General features: G+C 42.6%; 1 protein-coding gene across 1 annotated transcript in view; it reads left to right on the top strand.

The window, feature by feature from the left end:
• HTRA1 (HtrA serine peptidase 1) overlaps positions 1-9,076 on the top strand; it is a 35,542-nt gene extending 26,466 nt beyond the window's left edge. Inside the window, exons 4-9 of the mRNA XM_075757702.1 lie at positions 2,353-2,547; positions 3,249-3,281; positions 4,553-4,667; positions 4,789-4,846; positions 5,708-5,803; positions 8,354-9,076. Of these exons, the coding sequence (XP_075613817.1) occupies positions 2,353-2,547; positions 3,249-3,281; positions 4,553-4,667; positions 4,789-4,846; positions 5,708-5,803; positions 8,354-8,522 (666 nt within the window). The 3' untranslated portion in view covers positions 8,523-9,076. The remainder of the gene's footprint in view (positions 1-2,352; positions 2,548-3,248; positions 3,282-4,552; positions 4,668-4,788; positions 4,847-5,707; positions 5,804-8,353) is intronic.
• The last annotated feature ends 15,586 nt before the right edge of the window (positions 9,077-24,662 follow it).

Genomic DNA, 24,662 nt, shown 5'->3' with positions numbered 1-24,662 from the left:
CTCTGGAAGACACACATTATAAAAAAACCCGAATGCCCCTGCCCCGTTCCTCCCTCTATCTCTGTGTCTTATTGCTGAGCATGACGTCATATGGTATGGAATATCCCTTTGGTCAGTTTGGGTCAGCTGTCCTGGCTGTGTCTCCTCCCAAGATCTTGCAAACCCCCAGCCCGCTGCTGAGGGGGGAAAGAAATGTTGGAGAGACAGCCTGGATGTGTGCTGGCACTGCTCAGGAGTAGCCAAAACACTGGTGGGTTATCAGCACCTTGCTAGCTACCAACACACAGCACCACGGCACTGTGAGGGCTGCTGTGGGGACAATTAACTCCATCTCAGCCAGACCCAATACATGTACAAATAATCAGAGCATACTAAATACTGCCTTGTTTCATTGCTGTGTGAACGCGCAGTATATAGCTTTATTATCCCCTCAAGTATAGGCACGTAAATAAATCTGCATGCTTTGGAAAAGGTATCGGATGAAAAAAGCACCTTTATAAGTTTTCCAGAAGGAATGAACTACGGGATGGGGTATTAAGCCAATTTATACCTCCATTATAGGTGCACAGCTCAAGAATGCCTTGAAGAAATCCTTCCCTGTGAGGGTGCTGAGGCCCTGGCACAGGGTGCCCAGAGAAGCTGTGGCTGCCCCTGGCTCCCTGGCAGTGTCCAAGGCCAGGTTGGATGGGGCTTTGGGCAACCTGGGCTAGTGGAGGGTGTCCCTGCCCATGGCAGGGGGCTGGAACTAGATGGGCTTTGAGGTCCCTTCCAACCCAAACCGGTCTGGGATTCTGTGATAAAGTATCCTGGTTTTTACCAGTTACTATGTTACCCACTCCTTGGAAATTGGTTTAGGTTAATCTGTAGGTGGGCCTTCCACTGCATCTAGAATCTCTGGCCTGTTTTGAAAGTTTATACTAATGCTTTTTTCCTTTTGGGGCCGGGTTTCCTGAGCAAAGAAAAGAATTTTGAAGTGGGGTGAGCTTGGAGAAAAGCTATGTTAAAGTCAGATTTGCCAAGCAGAAGATGTGCATCCCTTCAGACTACTTCTGTTTTGATTTAGGGTTCAGTAACCCCCCTAATCCTCCAAGTCCTTAAATCTAAATTTATACATGTCCAGGTCCCTTGATGGTAATGGAAGTAGTCTAAATGATTAAATGTGTAGTTAAATATCTGGGAAGGGTCAGGATCATTTAGACAACAGATTAAACATCAAAGGAGTAAAAAAAGTTGAACATCACTGAAAGAGTAGAGACTGATTTTTAGAAATGCGAGGTGAAGGAGACATGGAGCTCAATGTGTATTTTACAGGCAGGTGATAAATAAAGGCAAAGTATTTATTTGAAATATGATCTGTTTCAGAATACCCTTCTTAATTACTTGGTGAGTAGGAGGCCTTAAGAACTTCCCAGCTGTTTTCTGCTTGCTGCGGGGGGGGGGTTATTGGTCCAGCTTGAATCATCTGTTATCCAGCCAGTTCAGTTCCTGTGCAGATGCAGCATGTCTTGGAGAAACCATACTCAGTTCCCTTGAGCCATTGCGTTGGCAAGGGTGTGTAGAGCCAACCTTCCCTCCCTTTTTTGTTTTAATTGCTGTAAATTGCAGTGATGTCTATTGATGCTGGATTTAGATTTCTTCAATAATATAGTTAATATGTTTAGAGATAAGATCTTGAAAGGAAAATGTAATGGTATCCCCTACTGTCATAACAGAAAAACCCCATAAAGTCTGTAAATTCTAACATCTTCAGAAGACATCAGTGTATGTAGGAGGCAATATAATTATTTAGAACAGATACTCCATTGAAAAAAAAGTAAGATGAAACATAAGCTGGTGTCTTATGAGAATATAAAATGCTTTTAACCATACATACGCATGTTTGATACACTTGGGCTGTTGCTTTCATGACTCTTTAGTGTCCACTCTTAAACAATATATTATTTTTACATCAGCAGCTGTTGTCTAATTATTTCAAGAAGCTGTTGGAAACAACTCATTCCTAATATCATCAGGTGTTTGCTTTGTACAGCAGAGCATAAATATTCCTTTGGTCTTTGAATTGGTTTTGATTTAACGTGTACCTGTTGTGGAAAAAGTATTCCTACTGTCTAAAGAGCCCACTCTTTAGAGCAGAAGCTCGTTGAGATGTTTCTGTACCGAGACGCATGAAACGTTCAAAGAAAACAGAACAAGAAAATCCCCAAGGGATCAAAGCCTCTCTCTTTTCCTCTGCTCTATTAATGTATTCGTGTTTCTGTAGAATTTGTTCTACTGGTGTAGTAGTGTCTTAACAACAACTGAATTTAACTTCATACTTCTTTTTTTTTTTTTTTACTGTATTTTTATTTGTAGGGTAAATTGCCAGTTCTTCTGCTTGGTCAGTCTGCAGACTTGAGGCCAGGAGAATTTGTGGTCGCGATTGGAAGTCCCTTTTCCCTTCAAAACACAGTGACTACAGGGATCGTTAGCACTACTCAACGTGGAGGGAAGGAGCTGGGGCTCCGCAACTCCGATATGGACTATATTCAGACCGATGCCATCATCAACGTACGTCCCGCTCTGAGCCTCGCCACCTTCAGCTCTTAGATTTCTCGAATAGTTGCTTTGAAAATCTCACAGTGATACACTTCTTAAGAACAGGGAGCATAGCTGGCTTTTCTTTTATCCATGTAAATATGGACATCTGTGGTGCAGCAGCACTTGTTATTTAAAAATCCCCCAAGGAACCACAGCAAGTACAATATCTGCCTTAACTTCAGAATTCTTACAAATTACAAGGGAGGAGGCAATATTCTCTGGCGAATAAGTACCTTTTCAAAGTCCATCATGTTTTCTAGAAAGAAGCCAAGCTTAGTTTAAGGATTCAAGTTTGTTTCTGCATTAAGGCAAAACAATAGTTTTTGTACTTCTGCTGATGGCCTTGTAAGAAATCTTCACTAACAGCTCCCAGAGCTGTCCTAAAATCTTCTAAGTTGCTAGTGTGGTACTAATAAAACAAAAGAAAAACCTTGGCTTTCTTAACTTACCCTGGCAAGAGAAGAAGGACTAAGCATTTGCAAAGCTCAGCTAAAAGCGATGATCTTAAGTGTAGTTAATGGATTTGGATGTTAAGACTGCTCTATTGCACATATTTAATAGACAATGAAAAAATTACTACAGAAATATTTCAAAAATGCCTTTTATGTTTTGCTTGCCATGAATTAAGAGGTAGATATTAAAACATGTTCTGGCCATATGTTTATTTTCAGTATGGAAACTCCGGAGGACCCCTGGTAAATCTGGTAAGAGTTTCTTTAAGCTTGTTTGCTTCATGTTAAGCTTTTTCATTGTTATTTTTTAGTTTAAAAACAGAACCAAAAAAAACCCCGCACAAACAAACAAACAAACAAAACCCCACACCAGAAATGTGATCCAGAGCATTTGATAACTGGCTGACTACACAAAATTCACATGGTTCTTACTAATCACTTGTCAGTGTTTATGTTGGCAAATCACAAGATACACTTGGATTTCAATGTTTAAGGTGTTTACAGTTTGCATAGTTTTGAGCAAGTGTAATGCACAATTAATTTTTTTTGCCCATGGCTTGCAAAAAGTAAAAAGCACATTTTAAAGTTGAGGCATTTGCACTCACTGTGTATCATGCAGCTGGCACTTTGGGTTTTTTTCATACTGAAACTCAGATTAATGATTCCAAAACCGTATCTACCCCTTTATTTCCAATCACACCGAGGGGAGTTGAAAACCCCTCGTATTTATCAGGATGCTAGGGTTTATTTGCTGATATTGTAGAACGTAGTCGGAGCTGACCTTGCCGCAGCTGTGGATAAGCCCAAGAGAGAACAACTGAAGGAGGTTGCAAAAGCCAGCGGCTGTGTGAGAGCTCTCAGATGGGGACACGCGGGGTCGAACGGAGGAGAGGCAGTGGCCCTCGGTGAGGGATGGCACCGGCTGGAAGAAAGAGCTACTCCGAGTTGCTGCCTTGGAGATTTGGCAATGTTTTTTTTTCACCCGACTCGCAGTAGAACTTGTAGTCAGAGAGATTTTATCTGGGATAGATCAGGGAAGGAAGCTGCTGCGATTTCAGAAGTGTTCGAATCATCAGGTGCCAGCAGAGATGTTTAATCTGAAATTCTTTCTTAGAGTCACATTACTGGCAAAAGCTTTTGATTTCTGTTGAACTGTCATTTTTCTTTATATTATTATGCAATATTTGCTCAGAACCGGCCGGTGCCTGCTGAAATAAACAGGATGAAATTGCCTGTAGGATATGATATGCTTCTTGTCTGCTGCCGGCAGGAGAGCTACCCAATTCTGCTCTCTCTTCTGCTAGTGGCAATATGAACATCCACATTGGTTCTCCAAAACTGTAGAACAGTTTTTTACCAATAGGTGATTCAGAGAAATTAAGACTTAAACAAACCATTTAGAAAATTGAAAACCTGCTATGGAATGTGTTGTATGAATTTGTCTTTGTGATAGTTTGGAAGAAATCATCCATTTCTCTTCAAGATCTTTCACAGCTGCTTATAAAAATTTCTTATTTCTCCAGGATGGTGAAGTCATAGGAATCAACACATTAAAAGTTACAGCAGGGATCTCCTTTGCTATCCCATCAGATAAAATCAAGAAGTTCCTAACTGAATCCCATGACAGACAAGCTAAAGGTACTGTACTTCACTGCTTTGGAAGAGAAAAATGTGAAAATAATAATAAAGCAGAAAGTCAACAGCCTTTGAGGCTCTTTTGGTAAGAGCAATTGATGAAGACCTGTTTTCCTTTTTGTAGGAAAAGCGATAACCAAAAAGAAATACATTGGCATACGAATGATGTCCCTAACTCCTAGGTAAGTGGCTCCTCACCTTTCTGGCGTGTGGTTGCTGCGTGCATTTGGGTCAAACTCATGATCTGCAGGAACAACCAGGAGGATGAACCGGTACTCTGTAGGTGCTGGTGACAACTTGCAGCTGATTTTTGCTACCTTTTTCTCTGCATCTGCTGCATGTATGGTTGAACTCTCCTCTTGTATGAGCTAGATTTTAAACAACTCCCTGGCTTTTTCTTTTCCTTAATGCTTTGGAAGAGAATAGCTAGCGATCGTTAATTTGTCCCGGGGGGTCTATTAGTGTTGTTACCATCTGTCCCGTGCTGTCATGTGGGTCAAGGAGACAACAGGACAGTATGTTTTCAAGAATTACAGCAGCTACACCCATATTTCCATTTCTATAAAATTATTTTCATTAAACAATTCATTGAATGGAAAATAAAGCTTTTGTGCAGACTTGCCTATTCATACTCAAACCAGAAAAGACTCATGAGTAGGTGATACTTACATCCTGTAAAAATAACCAGAAGTTTTCCCATGTGCAGGATCAGAGGTATAAGAACGCATTGAAAACTGAAAGGGTTTCTTTTAGTTGTTCGGGATATGCTAGTTCTAAAGTAATGACCAAATGTTTTAGCTCTAATCCTCTGTGTCTATTGAAATGATTGCCTTTACCAGAAATAGGCATTAAAAAGCTGTATGAATGCAAAAAGTGCATTCTTGGAATACTTTAAGGGGTTAAAATGAATTGTGCAGTGTCACATCAACATGTGTAAAATGCCTCACCTAGTCAGTGTTAAGTGAGTTAACTAAGTAAAAATGCGTGCTTTTTTTTTTCCTATCTTGTCACAATATTTTTGTTGGTGTTTTTTCATTTTCCAGCAAAGCTAGAGAGCTGAAGGATCGCCATAAAGACTTTCCTGATGTTGTCTCTGGGGCCTATGTTATTGAAGTAATTCCAGAAACACCAGCTGAAGCGTAAGTTGAACTACATTTTTCTCAAAACCGCTGCCACTGGCTTAAGGGAGTAATGATGGAGAATGTTCCCTACTTAACTGGCTACCTAGATAATGCTAAATTAACAAAATTACGACCATCTGATCGCTATTAGGTTGTCTGCTGGAAATCAGTGTGTGGTTCCAGTCCAGTCCCTGATGGGCAATACCGCGGATGTGTCAGGGTATTGCAGCGAAGCCCTGTCAGCGTTCCTGGCTGAAAGGGCAAGGATTCAGTGGGCGTGAAAACTCAAATCTCATTTTTCTCAGTGATTGCTTCCAAGACATCTGTTGTACCGATGCCAGTGCTGAATAAAGCTCCCCATGGCCCTGCTGGTCACTCCTGTAGGAGAGCGAGGGAGCAGCTTTGCTTCCACCTTGTGAAGAGATCTCAGCCCAAGCACCTTGGCATTGGGCAAACCCACCAGCTCTCCTCTGTCTGGGGTGAAACCCTCTCTTGGCATGAGACAGTCTTCCATGCGAGAGCTTTGTCACGAGTCACATAACTGGGAAGAGCTTTTGGTTTTGGCCAACGGATCTTTTTCTTCGTTTTTGCTCAGAACCTGACCTGCTGGTTGATACCACGTTTCGTGAGGTGCCTGGCTGAAGTACGGCATCTGCTCTGTGGTCACCGGCACTGGTCTGGCTGGTTCTTGCTGGAGACACTTTCCCTTCAGAGTTTGGTTAATACAAAACCACTTTGTAATCCAGGGTAGGAAATAGGAAACTTTATTTTCTGAAACTAGAGATTATTTAAGAGAAGAGTAAATCTTTGTGGCAAGAAAGAGGCCTATGTAGCACCAAAGGCATGTAGGCAGAAAGCTGCTTGGCACAGGCATGTGTTACCTCTTAGGGAGACTGTGAGGATGGTTGGATGATGTCTTTTTGTTACAGTGTGGATGCTGCTGTAAGATATACAGTGTTAGCTCTCTGGCTTGCTTTCTAAATTATTGCTGCTTTGTGTAGGTAATTCTTGTTGGCAGCACTGTTAATGCAGAATACTGGTGTGTCTGTAATGTGAAATTATTCCTATTGCAATTAAACTGCAGTTAGCGTAGCAATAATGTGGTTGCTCCAGTGTGGGACTGAACTTACTGCCTTGGCATGCAGGTCCAATCTGAAAGTGCAGAAGAATCAGTTTGGGCGTATGTATAATAGTTAGCAGAGAGTGGGAGAAGGACATTAGAGAGGTAGAAGAAATGCGAGGCAGCCAGTGTAGCCTCGTACCTTCTAGGCAGACTCAAATCGGGACATTTCATCTGAAGGCTGGCCTGGCCATTAAAATGTAGCCCATGTTTGCTGTGTCTCTCTCCTAGTCCCCTTGCCTATGGGTTTCTCCATTCTGCTGATTTCGTCTCCAATGCACGTTGTGTAGAGTGCTGGGTGGGGAATCAGAGCAGTTCTGCAGCAACCTGTCCTGGGTATGAGTTGAGAGGAGAGGCTGCGTGAGAGACCAAGGCAATCTGAATAGTTCGTCCCATGGAAACGTTTTAAGCCATGCCTTCAGTAGGCAACCAGATTTGTTGCAAACATTGGCCAAGGCATCCTGCTTGCAGGAAACACTCATGTAAGGCGTTTTCTGCGGGCAGAAGAGGCCGATGACTGCTCTGTGGTTTTCTGAAGAAGGATTATGCTGAAGGGCTGAATCATGTCTGATCTGGTTACTTGGCTAATATTTCCATGACTTGGAGCCAGATCATTGTGCAAGACTGGGCAAGACGTTGTGGTCGATGGTATCCCTCACCACCCTGTTTCTCGGTCCCAGCAGCAGTCTCAGCCAGCTGGGGAAGAGACCCGCGGCCCCGGGCAGAGGAGCCTTGCCGTGCCAGCTCTGGTTCTGCCCCATCTTGCTTTGAGCGGGGAGGTGTTGTGTTTGGTTTGCATACGGTGCTGAGGTCAGGAGAAGGGGTTCTGGGGGCTACGGGCAGGCGGGCAAGGGGAAGGGCACATATGCATTTTTGGTGACTGGACTGGATCGCTGCATGTGGTGTTCTGCTCAGGTTTAAACAACAACAGTAAGGTGAAGTGGCTGGCAGTAAGCTAGGTATGGAGAACGGCATGGACCCGGGACCAAAATTCCTCATGTGTTAACACGTAGTGCTACTCAGATTGCTTTGCTATGTATATGTGAATAAAAGCTTGGAAAATTTCCCCTCTAAAATGAGTGCCTTGTTGCAGTTGTTTTAAAAGAAAAATACGCCTCTATCTCTTCTACCAAATCAGCATCTAGAATCCTTATTGCAGAATTACTGCACTATTTGAAATAGTGAATTCCTTTAAAGACGATGAAATATGAGATTCATCAAACTTGTACCTCCATCCGATTTCTGAGGTTTCTGCATTGTATTTTAATCTTCACCGCTTCATAAATTCTGATTGCTTTTTGCATGCCCGCTGTGTCTCTGTGCAACTGCCATTGGGTGGGAAATAGGAAAAATGCATCTATCTTTTTTCTTTTTTTTTTTTTTTAAACAATATTGTAAAGACAGTAAAATGCCAATTATAATAATACATTGCTGCTTTGTATTTTCAGTGGTGGCCTGAAGGACAACGATGTGATTATAAGCATCAATGGACAGTCGATAAGTTCAGCCAGTGATGTCAGTGACATTATTAAAAAGGACAGTACGTTGAACATGGTTGTACGCAGGGGCAACGAAGACGTTATGTTAACAGTAGTTCCTGAAGAAATCGATCCCTAACCAGAAACATGAGCTGGATTTCATGTTTTCTTTTAACAGCGTTGGACTGCTTATATTCTCTCTGTGCTGGTACAGGAAACGTTAGACTTCTGACCAACATTCTGCTTGTTCAGTGGATTAGTATTGCCCAACAGAGTAACTTCTAATAGGTTTAAGGTGCAAAATCAGTGTAATTTCACATACTCCAGACGATAATTTTTTCCTTCTGTATTATGTATGCAATGTATTCTTTACTGGCTATTACATTCCCCGCTTAACAAATCGACGTTTGCTTCCCTGTGTTGAATAGATTTACCATTATTTCCGCTAAGTTTTAAACAAAACCCACACACACAATGTGTGTTGTGGTATTCAGGTATTTATAGGTTAGCTGTGTTTTAACTGGAAATACCATTGTAAAGGAGTAGTTGGTTTAAAAGAAAACATAATTGGGAAAAAAAAAAGTTTCATTTATAAACACAGAGAAATCCCAACCAAAATAACCTTTTGAGGATCCCATGCAGGACTTTAATACTATGATATTTTCCTAGTGTTATTAAAAGAATTCAACAGTACTTCTTCTTGTGAGTGATTCCTTTTACTTCCCCTTACGGAGCGTTTTTCTTTGAACAGCACATCTGCCTGAAAGGATGTCCCCATGGTCTCCTTTCTATCGTCATGAACCGAAACACTTTTCAGTATGTGCTTGTATTTGCACTCTGTGCATCTGCTTTTCATAGCATGGCTGGCTCGAATTTGTCATATTGGCTATCGCAGATTGCCTGGCTTCCAGATGTTAATATGTTTTCCTTATTGTTTTAATTACAATTTTGCCAATGCCTGAAATCTGTTTGCCCACTACAGAAATTGTAACATTGTGGATCACAGATCCTATACCATTCTAGTTCAGATATTAGGGTGTTTGTAACCGTTGTAGATCTGGCCTTAAGCTCTCTCAAATGAGCTGTTTTATTCACAAGTTTGAGTGCTGGTGTGTTAATGATAGGATCTGGTTTTGGCTAGGATATTGGGCATTCCTCTTACATAGAGACTAATCTTTATACATATATTTATGGATGCCCTTGAAGCTTGGGTAGTGAATGGGATTGTCTTACTGTGAAGAGGAACAATCAATCAATTTTAATTACAGTGTAATTACTCATTGGGCAAACAATAGGCTAAGCAGCTTTTCCTTTCCTCTGTTGAAATATCTATCTCAGAGAATAAATCCAAGGGCTGTAGGCAAGTTTTGGTGACTGTCATTCCTAAACATGCTCTTCTTTTGGAAACTGCTTCTTGGTAAAACTCTTCAGCTGGGTAGCTGGCAGTTTATGATTTCTAAAGAAAGGGCTGTATTCCACGCAATTACAGCACGAAGTCCTCTAGACCCAGGTCCCTGACAGTGATCCTTCTCCCACCAGCTGTATTTCAGTTCTGTTTCAGCCAGCTGATCCCAATTTGGGGAGCTTCCATATCCCTGAGCACCACTGCCTGCCCTTACTCACCTGGATTACTATAAATTTACACAGCCATACAGCGTATTGACACTTGACTGAACACCTCATTACCGATTTTGTTCCATCACTGTGCTAAATCACACATGTCTGAAAATCTGCCAAGATCTTAATGGTGCCAAGCGCTGAAGGTCTCCAATACGTTCTAGCATGAAAGATGCAAAGTAGAATGATCATCTTGTATATTTGTGCTGCAAGTTCATCTTACCGATGTTGGTTAATGTTTCAGCAAAAGTTGGTTGGTTAATGTTTCTTGGCAAAAGTGACTTAAAAAATCCCACCTAACTTCTCCGCTCCTGCACCTAACCCAACTAGCCATTCAAAAAATGAAGCTAAAGCCCCAAAGCCAGGAAATTGTGTTGGAAACAGAATTTATTTTTCATCTGTCTCTTTATTTCAAAACAAGTGGTTGCATAATTTAGAGAGCTGGTTGATTCTCTTTGCTCCTATTGTTTCTTGTTGTGGTCTCTTAATATGCAAACCCATTAATTTTTTTTTGCTTGGTTTCTAACTAGCTGCTTTGGGCTTACCGGTGCCGTCCTTGCAGTGACAACTAGCACAGCGCATCTTTATGCCTCTGCTTTACATAGGTACCGCTGCGAGGCATAAATGCTGCAGGACACCGGCTCGGGTTGGCGTGTGCGTTAGGAATAGGGGCAAATGAACTTGACTCCTGGAAATGCTTTTCCTTTTGCCACTGGGGTTAGTGAAACGTTTGACCAGATTTCTAGCCTGGGTAGTCAAGTAGCTCCATCTAGTGGGATGCGAGATGGTCTCCTGTTGCAGCCAGCCGTTTTCCATCATACAGTTGAAAGTGGTTTTCTGATTTGTCTTTCATTTATAATTAATTTCTTTGCATCAGATATCCAGAACTACATGCATATCCTGGAAAATGTTTAGAATTTACTCTTCTAGTATCCAACCATGTTTGCAGCTACCCAGATGGTTTCTTGCAATCTAAATGGTCTCTAAGTGTTTTTTAAGTGTTTAAAACAAGATTACTGGTAAGCAGAAACACAGAAGCAAAGTTTGTCTTTAATACAATTAATTAGCTTGTATTTTTGATGTATTATTGGGTTAGAGATTTGGAATTATTTTTATTCTTTTTTGCTTCAACGCACAGTTCTTTCCAAAGTGCAATTGAAAACACTTGGTACAGAATAGCTTTGGCACAGTGTGTATAAATATCAGTTTCAGCGTTGGACACTAAATCAGGGAAATTGGACATTCTGGCTTGATTTTCAGTATTTTGGAATGTCTGACATGGAAACTGGAGTTGCTGCGTATGCAATGCCGAGTAGATGGCCACGTGTCGCTACACTCAGAGGTAGTTTTGAAAAGCTGGTTCACTTATTCCATGAGGGAAATGTCTTGAGCTGTAAAAAAAATGGTCATGACTAACAATTGTCTGGTTTCTGTGGTTTATATGCCAAGCAGTAAGGTCCTGTGGTTTCAATACCAGAGGAATTTTTTTTTCTTTCTTTTCCCACCCACCCCCACCCCCCGTCCTTCCCCATAACTATTTTGTATTTATGTTAAGGAAGCTGAGGATGTTTATAAAACTACATCTTTCCAAATGACAGTGAGACAGACACCTAGTAGGGCATTAGATTATCTATGTGTTCTTACTGTATATCAGAAAAATACTGTAGAGGTGATTAAAACTACAGTTGCAAATATCGAGGAGAAATAGTGCTGATCAAGAAGGTAGCAGTCACCAATCCAGAGCAGCGAATCATGAGTGCCACTGAGTATTTATTTGCGTGTGATGGTAGGTCACTGCAGGACTCCTTTCATCCTTGGAGTGAGAATAAAGAAATGTTCATTTGAGGTTCCAGGGATCTCATTGATTTAATTATATTTCAGATTTTTTTCCTGCTGCTCCTAAATTCCTGCATTATTTCCCACTGTTTCCTCTTCCACCCAGAAAACATGGATGTGACTTGGCATCCTTTCCTCAGTTTCCCCCTTCCCTTGGCTCTAACTCCCTCCCCATTAGTACTGCTGATGACTGTCAAGAAAGGAAACCAAAGTTACACCCTGGGCTGACGTTAAGTCAGACTTTGAAGTTAAATGTCAGCGAGCTGTTGTGAGGCTTTCTTCACGCCCAGAGGCAGAAAGGTCCCTAAGAGACAGGAAGAAGCCAGGCAGAGAAGTCATGGCTAAAGGTCTGTCTCGTCTTGCTCTACCCTCAACTTTAGGATGCAAACCTCAGCTCGGCAACCTCCCACCCTGACCCCAAAATTTGACCAGCATCTGATAAAGTAATCTGGAGGTGAAGGGATTGGAAGCATCACTCATAATGTGAAGGCCGTTGTCATTCTTGACTGTAGAGAAATGCGTAGCAGAAAGCTTTGCTGATTTTACATTCTCGGTGCGTCTACGCTGTACGTCTGTACATCCTGCACCGTGCGTCTGGCTGTGCTGTACAGGTGTCTGACTCACACGCCATCTCTTTTGTTCCCCTCAACCCCCAAACTCCATTCTCTTGTGCAAGATGCTGGGAAGTCGGGGCTGGACCCACTGGGCCCCAGGATTTCAGCCAGCTCAGCCTCTTTGCACTCTGTGAACATGCAATAACTTGGTTTGTTAAGCGTTATTTATCGCACAAAATTACTGCTAAAGCCAGTGCATAGGTAATTCAACTAACTGGACAGAGCAAGTGAGGAAGGAAGCTACCAGAGCAGCTCATCAATTTAATCTATCTGCATTTTCTGGAAAGTTTTCCTTCAATTTTTATGGTTCTGTTTAGTAATCGTGGTACTGCATGTCCCCATGAATTGTCCCCATGAATTCCCTGAGGAAGTGGATTAGGAATTGATTAGAAAATGAGTCAGGGCTAAAGCATGGGAGTCAAATTTACTAAATTCGGTAAAGATTTAACTTTAGTAGCGTGCAAATTCTGCATAACATGCCGGAGAGGAAAATTAAATATTTGTTCTGTTCATTCCTTTTCTGTTCAGTGTTTATGCAGAGAGCACAGTGATTTTTCGGAAAGTTTGCAGTGTGAATACCTGAGGGAAACGGCCTGCGCTACAGCAGCCAGTGGGCTGAGGGCACTGCGCGATGGCAGCTGCTCGGTTCATCCGTACCTGTTGGTTCTGAACTCACCGCGCAGGCATGGCTCAAATGGGCTAGCTCTTCCACACAGTGACTTCCCATGAATGACTCTGACAGAGAGAAAAATTCTTTGATTTTTTTGTGGGTTGAGATGATGAGTGGTTATGGAAAACCATGTCAGTTCGTTTTTATTTTTTTAAAGTACAGAAGGGATTTTCTACTCAAAGACTTGTGTACAAATACATGAAACTACCTTCCTTGGATAATTAAATCAGTTGAGCTGTCGTACTAGTACAGTCGTCGTACAGTCTCCCTTCTCTTCCTCCATTCCATCCCTTTCATCGCTTTAATTCACATTCACGGCTTTTTTCTTAATTTTATACTTTTAACCACTATTAAAACAAACACGCTTATCATAGCAGTGAATCTTCTCCTGTACTTTGCATTTTTATGTGCTCCCTGGCTTTCATTCGAAGCCCCGTAGCATGCAGTTCAAGCACTGTTACCAGGACTCTCTCATCCCAACTTTTCAACTCCAGGGTAACTTTGCAAACTCAGACCTTTTCCAGCTGATGACTCTCTTGCAGCACTTGCGCGAGAAGCGAAGTTTTGCATCGTCCTGCTTGCCCTTCTGTTGAGTTCCTGGGGCAGGTGGCACGCATGGGGTTGCTGCATTTCTTCTGTCTCCTGCTCATGGGCTGTGGCTGCTTCCCGTGGAAGCACAGCCTTCCTTTCCCCTCTGAAATGGAGCTGATGGTGCAGATCATCACTCTGCAAAGGAAAATACAGGTGTGAGGTGTTACTGATTGAGAAAGCTGTGATTTAGGCTGTGTGCCTGTGGTAGCTGTGGAGTCTTGCTGTGTCTTCCTGGCTGCCCCCCCTTTCCCAAAGCTCCCGAAAGCTGAGAGAGGAGCAGCAGCCCATGGGGCTCATCTCCAGGAGGAACAGGTATTTATAAGAACCTCTGGTCAGGTAAGTCCACGAGGGGGCGGATTGAAGCCACAAACTCCACACCATCCTCTGTGGAAGCCGCACCGGCCATCTCCGGACGTTGCACCGTGATTATCGAGTGCTGTCTGCTGGTGCTGTGTATGGCGGTGCTGAGTGGGGGTGACCTCTCGCAAGAGGAGGGTGATGCAAGGGGGAAAAGCAAATGTTCATGGAAGCATGAACTGAACGTTCAGAAAGAAGAGCTGCAAGTTGTTGTTATAACAGGGTTGAGTCCAACTTTGTGACGGATTGGGCAGGTCTGGCAAGGAAGAGTAGGTTTTGCTGCATCTGGGGTAAGTTCACGTGTCTGGCAAGGAAGGAGAGTTGACAGTTTGGGTTGGAAACCTAGGAAGTTTCAGAATGTGTTTAAAATCCTGTACAGCTTTGCAAGAGCTTATAGGAAAAATAAAAACAAACCAACCAAACCTGGAAGTCTACCAGAAACAGGCAAATATAACGCAAAAGAAGCTCCAGCTGTCATGCTCTGGTGCAAAACAAATCTGTAATAAAACATACCTGTAATTAACTGGAGAATAAGACTATATTTCCTCACATCTGAATGAGAAACCATGGCCAGAGACAGTATCTTCTTAAAAAGAAGGGTACCACCAAGGCCAAGGGAGGCTGAGAGCTCAACTGTGGTTTGAATTGCTGAATGCAGTTATGGCAGCACAATCGCGTCATTGCTCCTGTCGCTTATGGGATGGGGCTTGTGAAAGTAAGTGGCGGGGTTAGCTGTCATCTGTGGTTCCAATTCATTTGAATTGGAGGCTGGTATCTTGAAAGGAAACCTTCTTTTTGAAGAGGGGAACAATCTAGTCATTGGCAAAAGAAGGCTGGATTTCACCAGCGTGTTTAGTGGGAGATGAATATTTTACTGATATAACAGAAAAGGGGTTTACAACCATGTAGATGTTACTATTTGCAAGAAAGTGTCAAGAGAATCAAGGTCAGCTGATAAAATCTATGAAAACTGTGCAGAAGAAAATCAGTGGATTTTATGCATAGTTAAGTAAATTACATAGGTTCCAATTAACTTTAGTCTAAAATTTCCTTTGAACAATCAAATGGGGAAAAAAAAGGTTCAGACTTCTATTAAGAATCTTTCTTAATATATTCCTTGTTTAATTTTGCACAGTGACAATTACAGCTGTGTCATTCATTGAAGAATGAATCCAAAGCTTTTCCACAGCATGAAATAATGCTGAATTCTCATCCATCACTCTCTTGCCAGAGTGGTTACTTTCCTGTGTTTCTGTGTTTTAACCATTTCATGAGAAAAGGCTGATGACCATCCCAGCATTGAAGAGCCAGAACATTGTTCTTCATCTGATTCCTACCTCTGCAGCCATCATGGCGTGGATGGCATTATCAGGAGTCAAAATCTGTGGCACAGGTTTTGCCATATACAAATGTATTGCCTCCAGAGACAGTCATCAAGGATGAAGACTAAAGTCCAGAAGCCCAAGGGGAAAGTGACTTAGAAGGTCTTCCCACAAAGGCCAGCATTATTGGAATGGAAGAAGGAAGTGCAAAAGACAAGAGGCCAAAGATAACGTTGGAAGCCTTGAAAGTGAACTTTGAGAAGGGTAAATATGTTTCTTCTTTATACAAACAACAACATTCACACACGAATGAGGAAATGTACACAACACCTGGTATTCACTATTCATATTCTTCTGGTTTTGACATCTTGGCAAGAAGCAGAAAAAAATCCAGTATATTTGACTGACCAATCAAGCACTGTAATCAGTGAAGCAAGAGTAAGTGACAGATAGCAACTCTTCTCCCAAGTCTTCTAATAACTGAAAAGGGTGGGGAGGTAAGAGAACACGAAAGGGATTCCCAGATGGTTCAAGTGAAAAAAAAAAAAAAAAGCATGTCAAACTGCCCAGGTAAATGAACAACTCTGATTGATTAATTAATTCTTCCCTACACTCTTCACTGCTGAATTTTTTACTACAAACTTCAAAGATCTAGATATTTCTAGAGATCTTGATTATCAAACAATCCGCACAGTAGGAACAGATAAATGCTATGTTCAGATTACTTTGAATGAATTAATTAATGCAAATGCCATACGCCACATGTTTTCATTCTTCCCATTGGCTAAGAAAGTCTCTTGCAGTAATATATTTTTGTTCTCTAGGACTCCTTCATAGACTCATGGAATGTTTTGTGTTGGGAGGAACTTTAAAGATCATCTAGTTCCAGCCCCCTGCCATGGGCAGGGACACCCTCCACTAGCCCAGGTTGCCCAAAGCCCCATCCAACCTGGCCTTGAACACTGCCAGGGAGCCAGGGGCAGCCACAGCTTCTCTGGGCAACCTCTGCCAGGGCCTCACCACCCTCACAGGGAAGATATTTTTTGGTTGTTATATCTGTTCTAAATCTCCTCTCTTCTAGTTTAGAGCCATTCCCCCTTGTCCAATCACTCCATGTCCTTGTGAACAGTCCCTCTTCAGCTTTCCTGTAGGCCCCTTCAGGTACTGGAAGGCTGAATTTGCCAAGTCCCATCAGCTGTAGAGTGAGGTTTTTTCCTGATACTGAATAATCTCTCAGGCTGTTACTGAAAAGCTTTACTACTTACCCTGTCTGCTGTCAGCACAGACATTGCACGTTGCCTGCTTCCTCTTTTCAGCAACTTATTGTGTATTTGAAGGCTGCTATCACATCCTCCGTTTGGGCTTTGTTCCTCTGAAGACAGAGGACAATTGTCCTCAGCAATTATTTTAATCTCTTTTTATCTCAGGTCACATTTTCTATACCTGTCATCATTACTGGGCTCTTTTCAGTTGATTCAAATCCTTCTTGAAGGGCCTGGCCAGAGGGCATCACTTGCAGCTATATGGATAAAGTACAACCACACGCAATGGTCCAGCTGCACCTTCTAGGAACTCAGGAGAGTCTGAAAATTCACTTATCTGTGGCTAGCAGTGGAGTGATTTTATATAGGATAATATTTATTCTTTAACTCCGACTTCAGTCTGTGATGGTTGGAAATTCCAGCCTGGTTTTGGTACCCGGAGCTGCTGTGCTGGCTCTCAGCGCTCGTGTACCCTGTCTATCTGTGGCACCGTGTCCATTGATCACTAGCACCATCCAACTAGACTTACCTCGTTTACATTAAATATTTAGTGGTATTGTTTTGGTGCAATGTGGATATGTAGTAGTAAGTTGATGAATGCATAATACAATTTACAATTTTTTTTCAGTAAATTATTAATCCATTTTCAAGAAGAGATATTGCACACTTTATTTTAGGTGTGATTTAATGAGAACAGGGAGGCCTTTGTGTCTCATTTCTCATTGTTCGCATCATCTCAGCAGTAAAACGTTATCAAAGAATAGCTTCCCTATTAAATTACATGCAGCATACTAGTACATACATATAAATAAACTATCTATGTTACTGCAAATAACATGTTTTCTGGTGGGATAGTTTTCTTTCTTGCTAGCCTATCTGCTCCTAGGTACTTCTGCAGCTGTCTGTGCTGATCCAACTGGTCTCATAGCTCTGACTCACTTTTTCTTCAGCTGTTTCCCTCACAAGTTAGGGCATCACACACAATCTCCTGTATTAGAAAATCTTTATACACAACGGGTTTCCCCTGCAGCTGCAGCTATACCACGCAGTTGTCAGCCATCAGATAAGCTGAAGATTGAACAAGGCAACATGTACTTTCTCATCTTTATCACGGAAGTGCTAGACCTGCTTAAACAGAAATCAAGTGGTAGAAGCTTTATTGCTGAAATGGAAAGGGTTACTTATTTTATCTATCTCGCTCTAGACGTCATGATATCCAGATGTTACTGTAGGGAAATATTTGTGTAACTTTCATATAACCATCAAATAACTATAACACGCTATTAACCACTTATTTTATGTAATTGTAAATCCTGTTATTTAACATCAACCATTAATTATTACATTCAAAGATGATAATTGCCTGTGCTCTTTGGTCAAAATTACATCTGCATGTTATGTTAACTATGCTGCTTCTATTAAAGCTTGAAAGCTGCGCTCATTACAGGAAAACAATCCCAGCAGCCTACCAAACATTTAGACTTAACAAAACCACTAACCTTTTGAACAAGAATTGTCTTTCAGAAGAGGTTAACTTCTGGATATCAGGATGCTTACGTTAAAATTTGTTTCATGGCAATTCATCTTTCTTTCAGAGCATTTCTCCCAGACAACAATAAATCATGTGGTTTAATACCATCTTTCTAAGATGAATTGATGTCCAAGTCAAGCATATATAGGTTCTTCTATGGAAGTGGACATTGCTCAGAAAAGCAACAACATGTACAGTCTGGAGTGGGCTTTGCAGGAGTTGGACAGCCTTGTATTTACAAAAATGCATCATAATATGGCATATCATTTTTCCTTTTTACATTGTTTGAGCCATTCTGTGGGAGATCTTGAATGGGAACTTGGTGAAGATGCCCTGTTGTTGCAGGTGTCATTGAAAGTGAAGTAGTTCAGGATGATACTGGGTAGATGGATAGTGCAATGAGCGCGGTGACGCCACCCTGGAGTTCCCCTGGGACTCAAAGTCCTATTTGAAGGATCAGGCAGGGCTGGGTGTTGATAAGAAACATGGGTTTCTGGGAGGATTTTGCCTCTGAGTTTTGCCTGGCGTATTGTTATTGTGAGATGCTGCCTGTATGTTTTTCATAAAATGGTGGTTGCAATTCTCCCAGCTGCTGCCCTGCAGGGAAAGTTGTTTGGATCTGCTTTAGGGGATTTTGTGTTTCTGAATCAGGCCCTTGTCAACTCTCAGCCACAGCAGGGAAATTGTGCTTCCAGGAGACTCTGCTTCAGCAAAGAAATATAATCAATTTATTTAAAACAATGGCCACAGAAAATTATTCCCAGACACTGTGCAGTGACTCTGAAGAACAAGGAATGGGAAGTGGCACAGAAACTCAAGGCAGAGAAAAGTGCCTTCATCTGATCCCAAACCTCCTGTAGAAGGACAGTGCTGGGGTAAGGAGAGCTGGAGCCATCTCCACTAAGAGCATCAGTGTCAGACTGGAGCCATGGCCGGGGGCTGGAACCTCAGAGCAGGGACCTGCATTCGGGTGCTGGTTGGTCATCCATGGCTTTGGTAAGCACTTGGTCTTCTCCCAGTGGGAGACTCCCAGGGTGCAGTGTTAAACGTCCACGTCTCTGGCATCTGGTGTTGGAAGTCAATTTTTCCTCCAAATACTTCTCTGAATATTCAGTAGGCTGGAGGACACTTAGCAAGTTTTGCAAAACACATTACAATAATGAAGAAGGACACAACTGCAGAATTCAGTCATGTATTTGCACTGGTAAAACAGTTGTCCCCCTCCTGAAGCATATTTTTGTGATTTCCTTTTTTTCTTTTAAAAGTCTTTATGGGCACAGTCTCTCTTCTTTTTTAGTAGAAATGCCCTTGGCTTTGACTTTTCATCTGGCTGTGGGCTTATGTATTTTGTCAGGAAGGCAGAAGTATTTGATACAATTACAAGTCATACTGGGAAAAGGAGGCATAACTGCTCAGTTTGGCCTTTAACTGTTGTCCTCACTTCAGAACTAGGTGGTTTGGATTGTTTAGGAAGTTGGCCAAACTGTACAGGCAAAAATATGTGTTAATAACGTATAGTACTGTTAGTTTCTCTCCCACTGCATAAACAGTGTGGGAACATTGTCAATATTTGTGTAAAAGCAGTGTTAAACTTCAATGACAAATCAAAATGTTTTGTCATTTTCTGAGGTGCAGCAATGCATGACAGTTTGTGAACTTTAGCACCAACTTTGGTTTTGGAGTTCTTGGATACAAGAAAATGTAGATGTTCAAGCTGTGACATCTGTCAAATGCATCCGGTTACCCTTAAGTTTATGGTGACATTTTTACCTTTCAATGAAATTTTATGGAATTGTGGTTTAATGTGGTTCTACTATTTTCCTGTTTACGTGCAGCAAACAAGCAACCCATCCTCCTTCTGCAAGCTGCAGCTCACCCTTTCCAACTTCTGCTGTTTTGTCACGTATTAGGCCAAGTTTCTTTACAAACATCAGGCAATATCCAAGGGAGATCTTGGCTGGATGGAAGCTGAACCGCCCTTCCCTTTCTCCTGCTGGCATCAGTTGCCACCAACCTTGGAGGCACTAACATTTAGTTATTGGGAATCAGACATTTAGCACCTGCCTAAAAGGTCTGAAATGGTGAGTGATGTCAGCGAGCACCGTGTGTGCTATGACCGGATGAGGTTACTTACAGGTGGGAAAGTAGAAACAGTTTACTTTCTGAGCGTGGGTGGTTTCCATCGTATAACAGCTTAAGAGTTAGTCTGGGCAGCAAGGAAATGCCCAAGGGGTCGAATCCATCTATGACATCCCAGAAAACCAATCTAAACACTTGACTACCATTTGGCCAAGGTAGGAGAGGTCTCTGTGCTTCTACTTGTGTGATAGAAAAGAATTGCAGGGTAAGGAGCGGCTTTTTTTTTTTTTTAAGCAGTGGTTAAAGGCTGCTTAAAAGTGTGCAAGCCTCAGTCCTAGTTCCTGCTCTAGGCTTCGTTATTGACTCTGTTCCAACAACTGTTTATGTAAACCTTAGGTATTGAGACTTCATAGTGACAAGGACATTCTCTGTGGTTACATTTTTTTCATCTGTTTTTTGACTTTACCATTGCTATCTTAACCAGCTGCAGGTCTGAGTGTGTTGGTTTAAGGAGTGAAGAGTGTATGTTCACATAGGGAACATCTGGTGCTCTGACAAGCTGTATAATATATTGGGGTGTTTGTTACCAGAAAGTAAGCAGGGATCAAACAGTTCCTGCTCAGTGAGATGTCCCCTCATTGTAAGGTAAAAGCGTTTGATTTCTGTTATCTCATAAAGACCTTTGGTAGACAGATCTTGTTGCATTCAAACGTGGTAATGAGCTTGTGTACCTCACTTGGGTGTGAAGAAGAGGTTGGGGGTTGTTAGCTGGGGTGGGTTGGAGTCAGTGGAGGTTTGGGAGATGGAGGGGGGCTGGAAGCAGATGAGGGGCAACCAACAGGAACATGAAATGGAGACTAGGCACAAGTTTCATGTCTTTCATCACCATCTGCCTAGTACCTTTCCCAATAATCCCAAGTCTTCTCTCTTCCTCAACAGTTGAACATCTCTTCCTGGCATAGGTAAGCAGTTCAGTAATAGCAGAGATGATGAATAATAAATTTTTCAGTTGCAATGTTACACTGCCTCAAAGGAACAGTATAGTTTTGCTCTCAGGTTCTTCAAGCTTTAAAAAATAGATCAGGTCAATTTTCAACAACTTTATTTGAAACGTTTCATTACAACAGGTACAGAACAGAAATTTTTTATACTTTAGCATTTTGCTCAAACTAAATTGGTTGCTGAATTTGACCTGAATTTGTGATGAGCCTTTATTCTCCCCATTTTTCAAAAGTATTTGCTCCAGCCAGGGATACGGTTACTATTCAGGAAAGTGTTGTAGATCCTGAGTATCATAAGATTAATACAATCATTTCCTTATGCAGCTCTTGACTCACAAACAGCTGTCCTCACCTGCTGTTTTGCGTTGACCCCAACTGGACGTCAGGTGCCCACCAAGCTGCTCTATCACTCCCCTCCTCAGCAGGACAGGGTGGGGGGAGAAAATAAGATGGAAAAAACCCTCATGGGTCAGGATAAAGGCAGTTTAATAAAGCAAAAGCAAAGGCTGTGCGCGGAAGCAAAGGAAAACCAAAAAAATTTCTTCTCTACTTCCCATCAGCAGGTGATGTCCAGCTACTTCCTGGGAAGCAGGGCTTCAGTATGTGTAGTTGTTGCTCTGGAAGACATACATCATAAATAATGAATGCCCCTCACTTCCTTCTCCTTTCTCTCAGCTTTTTATTGCTGAGCAGACATCATATGGTATGGAATATCCCTTCAGTTTGGGTCAGCTGTCCTGGCTGCATCCCCTCCCAAGATCTTGCCCACCCCCAGCCTACAGGTGAGGGGGAAAATCTTGGAGAGACAGCCTTGATGCTGTGCCAGCGCTGCTCAGCAGTAGCCAAAACACTGGTGGGTTATCAACACCTTTCCAGCCACCAGTACACAGCACAGCACTGTGAGGGCTGCTGTGGGGAAAATTGACTCCATCTCAGCTAGACCCAGCACGCCCGGTTACTTGGATACTCTCAGCTGTAACACACCAGGTACAGGTTTTGGCCAAACACTCACTGTTCTGCACAGTGCCCTCTTATGAGCTATTAGTATGGATCTAAATGCCATTCCTCTTGGAGAAGGAGGAGCTAGCAATGGAGCAGAGAGGAACGGGTTGGGAAAGGAACAGCAAGCCAAGAGAAAGACAGCAAATAAGAGGGGTGGTAGCTCCACATAGCCATGTGGTGGGGACTGCAATGTCTACGCAGTTGTCCACAGTTAGTTGTCCACAGCTGAGACTTCTCTGTTGATGGTACAATGCAATCAAGTAAGATCTTCAATCAGTTCTGTTCTAGCTGCACATGGGCTCTCAGACATCCATGGTGACCACAGCCAGAGCTGTGTAACACCAAAACCAGGGTGAACTGAAGAACAAGCTTGCAGAAAGAAGTGGTGCTGAGGGAAGCTGTGGAGCATGAGCTGAAGCGTTGGATGGTGAACAAAGCAGCTGGAGAGGACAGGAACTGAGGCATGCAAGCAAATCTTCTACAAGGAAAGTAAATTTTACACCATATTCTGTTGCTTAAAAATTATCAGATGCACCACCTTACTTGTACACATTTATTCCTTAACGGCTACTGAGAAATGACCATTACTGGAAGGAAGTGCAGCAGAGGGGTGGCAGGAGGCCTTTGTACAAGGAGAGAAGCCAGTATTCCCATGGCCAAGCTGCACGGCTGACTGAATTAATCTTCCCTGTTCCAAGCAAACATAGCTTAATCATAAATCTTGATTTCATTATGCAATGAAACAATTCTGGCCTTGCAATTTGCTTTGGTAACACTTGTGTAAATAAAGCTTTGGACAGAGGTGCAAGGAGAGTGAACAAATGGGGAGAGAGGATGGGGACTAGGGGAAGGTGTGTGCCATGGAGGCTGTCTCAGGTTGGGGTGAGTGATTGGTATGTGCTTTCTGCCCCGTGCTGTGTCCCATGCATTGATGCTGCAATAGAAATTGTGATATCAGTTGAATTTAAAGGAGTTAGTGGGAACTGATCAATAATAATAATAATTAACAAAAAAGTGTGAACCACTTGCATCTTTTCTCCCACCCAAAAGACAAATATTTCATCGCATAGTTTACTTTTAAATCAAGTATGGATCCAAGCTGAAGGTAATGTTTGTACACACCCTTATGTTCCAGTTCTGGTGAAATGAGCCAACAAACACCCCCTATCCCATCAGCCATCCTACCTCGTAGGAATAAAGGTCATTTTGTACAAAAACCAGGTCAACACTATTTTGCTGCTGGCTCTTTGGATTTTTTTCCTGCAGCACCAGGGACCATGTAGTGACCACTGCAAATGAAGCAAATGCAATCCAGTACGGTAAATGGAAGGGATGGCTTGTTGTGTGCCAACTAGCATCCTGATCTCTGACCCAGAGTCTCTGGTGCTTTGCTGGGTTCCAGCCGGCTCTGCAACAGCCCCACCTCAGGGCACAGCTGAGCCACACTGGTGGCACCTCTGGGAAAATATATTTAAGAAAGAGCAAAATACCACGCAGGGAATGAGGAGTCGGGGGCGGGGGGGAAGTGTGAGGAATGTTCCGGTGAACACCAAGGTTAGAGAAGATGGAGGGGAGGAGGTGCTCCAGGTGCTGGAGCTGAGATTGCCCCACAGCCCATGGAGGGCCCTGTGTGGGAGCAAGGGAACATCTCCTGAAGGAGCTGTGGCCATGGAGAGCTCATGTTGGAGTAGGTTTATCCTGAAGGACTGCAGCCCATGAGTAGGACCTACACTGGAGGAGGTGAAAAGAGTGAGGAGGACAGAGCAGCAGTGACAAACTGCTATGGACTGACCACAGCACCCCACTCCCCTTATTGCCCTTGGGCTGCTCAGGGAGGGGGAAGGTACAGGAGTCAGAAATGAAGGAGTGAAGTACAGTCTGGGAAAACAGGGAGTAGGGGAGGTGTTGTTTTAATTTGTCTGTGTTTCTCCCTATCCAAATCTATTTTAATTGGCAATAAATTAAATTATTTTTCTCCAAGTTTAGTCTGGTTTCCCTGGGACAATAAGTGATTTTCCTGTCCTTATCTCAACCCATGAGCTTTTTCACCGTATTTTCTCCTCCTTCCTTGTTGAGGAGGAGTAATGAGAGAGGGGCTGGATGGGCATCTTGCAGGCGGCCAAGGTCAAGCCACCACACTTGTTTTCTTTTTGTCCAGGGACAGATGAACTGAGATGCTGGGCTCCATGCAGTGAATGCCAGTCCTCAAGGGGGATGGCCATGCACCGATGCTTGCCATTGCAACCGCTTGGGGGCTGTGTGGATCAGCGACCCTGAGCTTGCCTCAGACTTAATCTTTGGAGTTGTCTCACATGTTTTCCTTTTTCATTCAAATATTAACAGCTTTGTTGAGTTTTCAATGTTTCTAATCTTATTTTGCTTTTCTTTCATCTCTTC

Source organism: Balearica regulorum, chromosome 7, assembly GCF_011004875.1.
Source record: "Balearica regulorum gibbericeps isolate bBalReg1 chromosome 7, bBalReg1.pri, whole genome shotgun sequence".
NCBI classification, from domain to species: Eukaryota; Metazoa; Chordata; class Aves; order Gruiformes; family Gruidae; genus Balearica; species Balearica regulorum.
Note: the sequence above shows the minus strand (reverse complement) of the source record. Positions and strands in the feature narration are given on the sequence as shown.